The 5,004-nt window shown below is 38.8% G+C and overlaps 1 protein-coding gene across 2 annotated transcripts in view; it reads left to right on the top strand.

The window, feature by feature from the left end:
* The first annotated feature begins 3,701 nt into the window (after positions 1 to 3,701).
* The window catches only part of LOC308147673 (MSL complex subunit 3-like), a 14,041-nt gene continuing 12,738 nt past the window's right edge, over positions 3,702 to 5,004 (top strand). The window contains exons 1-2 of one of the 2 annotated variants that reach the window (XM_080519964.1): positions 3,702 to 3,870; positions 4,929 to 5,004. The exon at positions 4,929 to 5,004 is cut by the window's right edge and continues 7 nt beyond it. In XM_080519964.1, the coding sequence (XP_080376090.1) occupies positions 3,772 to 3,870; positions 4,929 to 5,004 (175 nt within the window). In that variant the 5' untranslated portion in view covers positions 3,702 to 3,771. Of the gene's footprint in view, positions 3,871 to 4,160; positions 4,364 to 4,928 lie in introns of those variants that run through there. The other variant, XM_080519965.1, reaches the window with a different exon arrangement.

Raw genomic sequence — 5,004 nt, 5'->3', positions numbered from 1 at the left:
TACACGTACATACATACACATACATACATACATACATACATACATACATACATACATACATACATACATACATACATACATACATACATACATACATACATACATACATACATACATACATACACACACACACACGCATACATACATACATACATACATACATACATACATACATACATACATACATACATACATACACACACACACACACACACACACACACACACACACACACATACATACATACATACATACATACATACATACATACATACATACATACATACATACATACATACATACATACATACACACACGTACATACATACATACACACACACACATACACACACACATACATACACACATACACACACGTACATACACACATACATACATACATACATACATACATACATACATACATACATACATACACACACACACACACACACACACACACACACACACACACACATACATACATACATACATACACACACACACACACACACACACACACACATACATACATACATACATACATACATACATACATACATACATACATACATACATACATACACACACACTCACACGCACGCCCGTACATACATACATACATACATAAATACATACATACATACACACACTCTTTTCATTTTTTTCCTCCATACCTTCACCCCCCCCCCCCACACACACACACACAGTATGACACCAGCTCCTCAGCCCCACGTCGCCTCAGATGTTCCGGATGTTTTGATTGGAATGATTTATCTTACATTGATCACTTTTGCACGATTCCCACTTCGACTTCGTCGTTTGCTCACTGATTTATTTATTTATTTTTAATTTGGGATGTTTTCCTGAGCCGGTGCAGTGACATCAATCAATCAATCTTTATTTATAGAGCACTTTTTATACATGAAAGTAACACAAAGTGCTTCCACAAAGTGATTTCCAGCAGAGAATCACGTTTTGTTGTTGTTGTTTTTTTAACATCACCAGCATCCAGTTTGGATTCACCTTCATACTATTCATATTTTTGATGATTTCTTACAGACTCTTACTGTAGAAGACAGTTCGTTTGTCACAAATGTGACTCTGAAATGCACCAAAACAACCTCGTTATTTGCTTTTCCAGCATTTTTCCCTCCCGTTTCCAACTTTTCTTTGCGATGTTTCGCTGCATCGGCTCATATTTTCCACAAAGTGAGATTTTAAGGTTTTTAAACATCCGTTTGTGTTCAGTTAGGACGTTTGCAAATCACAGTTTTCTTGTCAAAACGGCATTTTGATTGCATTTCTTTTTAAACTTTAGGGCACACTGCTCTTATATGTTTTGCACTGCTCTGTATATTTTGTTTTTTTTATAGAATAAGCGCCAAATTGTCCACCTATGTCCTCCTATACACAGACGCGGTAACTTTAATTCAGTAAATTTGGATAAATGAAGGACTCGGGTTACTAATGTTGATCAAATAAAAACATACGACGTCTGACACAAGCGTCGTGATGCATTCAGGGTCAAATGAGCAGCCTTTGGATTTACCTTCATACTATTCATCTTTTTGATGATTTCTTACAGACTCTTACTGTAGAAGACAGTTCGTTTGTCACAAATGTGACTCTGAAATGCACCAAATGATCTTGGTCTGCGAAAGGCGCTATATAAATAAAGTTTGACTTACTTTTACTTTTACAAAACAACCTCGCCGTTTGCTTTTCCAGCATTTTTCCCTCCCGTTTCCAACTTTTCTTTGCGACGTTTCGCTGCATCGGCTCATATTTTCCACGAAGTGGAATGAGTTAGCATCGGATTTTAAGGTTTTTAAACATCCGATGTGTTGTTTGTGTTCAGTTAGGACGTTTGCGAATCACAGTTTTCTTGTCAAAACGGCATTTTGATTGCATTTCTTTTTAAACTTTAGGGCACACTGCTCTTATATGTTTTGCACTGCTCTGTATATTTTGTTTTTTTTATAGAATAAGCGCCAAATTGTCCACCTATATCCTCCTATACACCCTCGGTAACTTTAATTCACTAAATTTGGATAAATGAAGGACTCGGGTTACTAATGTTGATCAAATAATAACATACGAAGCGTCGTGATGCATTCAGGGTCAAATGAGCAGCCTCTTCCATTCACACTGGCCATATTTGGACTCGCCGAGCCATGTTGCCTGATATTTCTTTTCTTTTTTTAAACCAAATGAGTGTAAATTCAGCCACAGCTGCAGACAGAGGCATGGTTTCCTGTGCATGTTTCATTGTGCACGCTTTTGCCACACAGATATGGGCCTTAAGTGTGAACGAAGGCCACGGGGGGGGGGGGGGGGGTCAGAAACAATACACGTCACTTGCGAAAGTCCCACTTGGTTTATTTTGGTCTGTCTCGAACAATTACCATGAGCAGAGTTTGTTCGGATCCATTACGCCTGTGAATAAAACTTGATATGTATCTGAGATTTTAAAGAGGTAAGTGAATACGTGTGCAAATGCACACATGTGTTTTGGCACAGCGTGCAAACGTTCCCATGTTTATACGGTCTTTTTCCCAGATTTTTTAATCATCTTTGTTCGACTTTATCCTCCTTCAAGGACACAGGGGCTACAAAAACAACTTGCATGATGTGTGGGTTGCTTAATTTGCGGGAACAGTGTAGTCTAATCCCAGAATATGATCTGTTTTGTTATAGCAACGTGTTGCAAACTAGTTAGGAATCATTATCAAGTCGCACTAAACAAACACAGATGTTTGGCAGGGATCCCGAAAAGCAGGGGAGATTTTAAAGGTGATAAATGAGGACAATGACGTGACGTTTAAGTAAAAATAAAAGTTATAAAAGTGATTCTATGTTTACACCAGTCTACTAATTAGCCCCGTATGAATTAATATGTATTATTACCTATTTAATTTTCACTCTTTCCTATTGATGTTTTAACATTTTGGTTCTATTTGTCCTGTGTGCAGCAATACTGCAGAGAATTTCCCTCCGGGATTAATAAAGTATTTATAACCTATTCTATTCTATTATAATTACTCACGCTCATTTCTAAGTGCCCATGTTCAGTTCTTTGTTTTACAAAATGTATGTCCTACCCAGATATTTTATGTCCTACCCATGATATTTTTATATTTTTATATTTTTATTCCCTACTTTTATATTCTATTCCATTGTATTTTATAAACCAGAATGCTGCAACAAAACAATTTCCCTTCGGGGATTAATCTATCTATCTATCTATCTATCTATCTATCTATCTATCTATCTATCTATCTATCTATCTATTTATCTATCTATCTATTCAAATCTAGTCTTTTTGTTGCGTGTTAATATGAACATCTAGCGGTACATGTTTGTAATTACACTCAAATGCTGGTGCGTTCATGGTCATCGGAAATGTCACAGTTAACGTGACAATTAAGCAAAAAACTGGCATGTTGCAAGATTTGATTATACGAAATGAGTATAATACATATTTACCTTTTTGCCTGATTCCGCTTGTTTACCCCCGTACCGTGTACACATTGATTTTAGTAAAACAAGTAAATAATTTCCGAGGCGCCGTGAACGCACCGTCTTCACCCCCAGAACAGCGCCATCCTCCTGCGGTGTGTTTCCAGACTCCCGGTTGTTTTTGTTTATTTGTTTGTTTGTTTGTTTTTAAACCGGAGAGGCGGGGAAAGGGTAAAGGGGCTTATTTATTTTTTATTAAGATACAGTCGGGTCGATGCCTCCTCTCCATCAAGCCGTCGCCATGAGCAAATGAGTTCGCGGGGAATTAAATATCAATTTCACAAAGGAGAGCGCGTCCTGTGTTTCGAACCCGATCCCTCCAAGGCGAAAGTGTTGTATGAAGCCAAGGTTAGTGACGACATATTCCACCATTTACTACCTGCCCCAAAGAAACAAGCTGGCAATGTGTGATTTTTTTTAATTTCTTTTTTTTGTACCGCGTGCGTCAAACAACAAAAGACAATCCCATCAGGTTTTTAACGCCGCTTCTTCTTGAATTTCCCGTGCAGCTTCCGGGTGCGTTCGATTACGTCTCCGTCGCCGACCGGCACGATTCCCAATAACATCATTTCCAGCGTAATATATATTTACACCAAAGTATGCTTGAAGATTAAGACTTCCCCTCCCACGTCAACCTTACTTTACATTTAATCCAGCACCAGATGCATTTTATACGGCGATACGGTGTTTTGAGTAACGTGACTGTCTCGTGAAATAGTGAGAATCGAACGCACCGTCTCGCCATGCTAACGCAAAGAACGAGCGGATAGCGGTTAGCCGCTTCGATGCTCCTGTTCCTCGAAAGCAAACACACGCGTGCCGTATTTAGGCGGATAAAACGGTGAGTGTATCGTTTCGATTTTGCTTTGCGTTTGCGTGATCGCAAGGTACAATAATCGAGCCGTTTTGAGGATTTCTATCGATCTCCGCGAAGCTAGTTAGCATGTAGCTGTTAGCACCAACCGCTATAAAGCAGTCAAAAGCTTAAAATACGTGATTTATGTCACTCTGACCTGTTACATATCGGTGCAGATGAGTTATTTATTTCCAAAAAGAGCCATTTAGATGAACTCAGGATTTCTATCGATCTCCGCAAAGCTAGTTAGCATGTAGCTGTTAGCATTAACCGCTATAAAGCAGTCAAAAGCTTAAAATACGTGATTTATATCACTCTGGCCTGCTACATATCGGTGCAGATCAGTTATTTATTTCCAAAAAGAGCCATTTAGATGAGCTCATCCACCACGATTTGCCGTATTACAAGAAAACACATTTCTAGCTAACGCTGCTCGATGTGACGCTGGGCTAAAATCATCTTTACAATCACCATAAATCTAATCTGTGATTTTTCCACACTGAACGGCGGCAACCCTGCACACCCTAAAGGGATCTCGTTTCTATTCCAGGTCCTTGATGTTTTGCTAGCGACAGATGAACATGGAAACCGGATCCCAAAGTACCTGATTCACTTCAATGGTTGGA

This window comes from Blennius ocellaris (genome assembly GCF_963422515.1).
Source record: "Blennius ocellaris genome assembly, chromosome: 24".
Lineage (NCBI taxonomy): Eukaryota > Metazoa > Chordata > Actinopteri > Blenniiformes > Blenniidae > Blennius > Blennius ocellaris.
The sequence above is the reverse complement of the archived record's forward strand: the minus strand, read 5'-3'. Positions and strand labels throughout refer to the sequence as shown.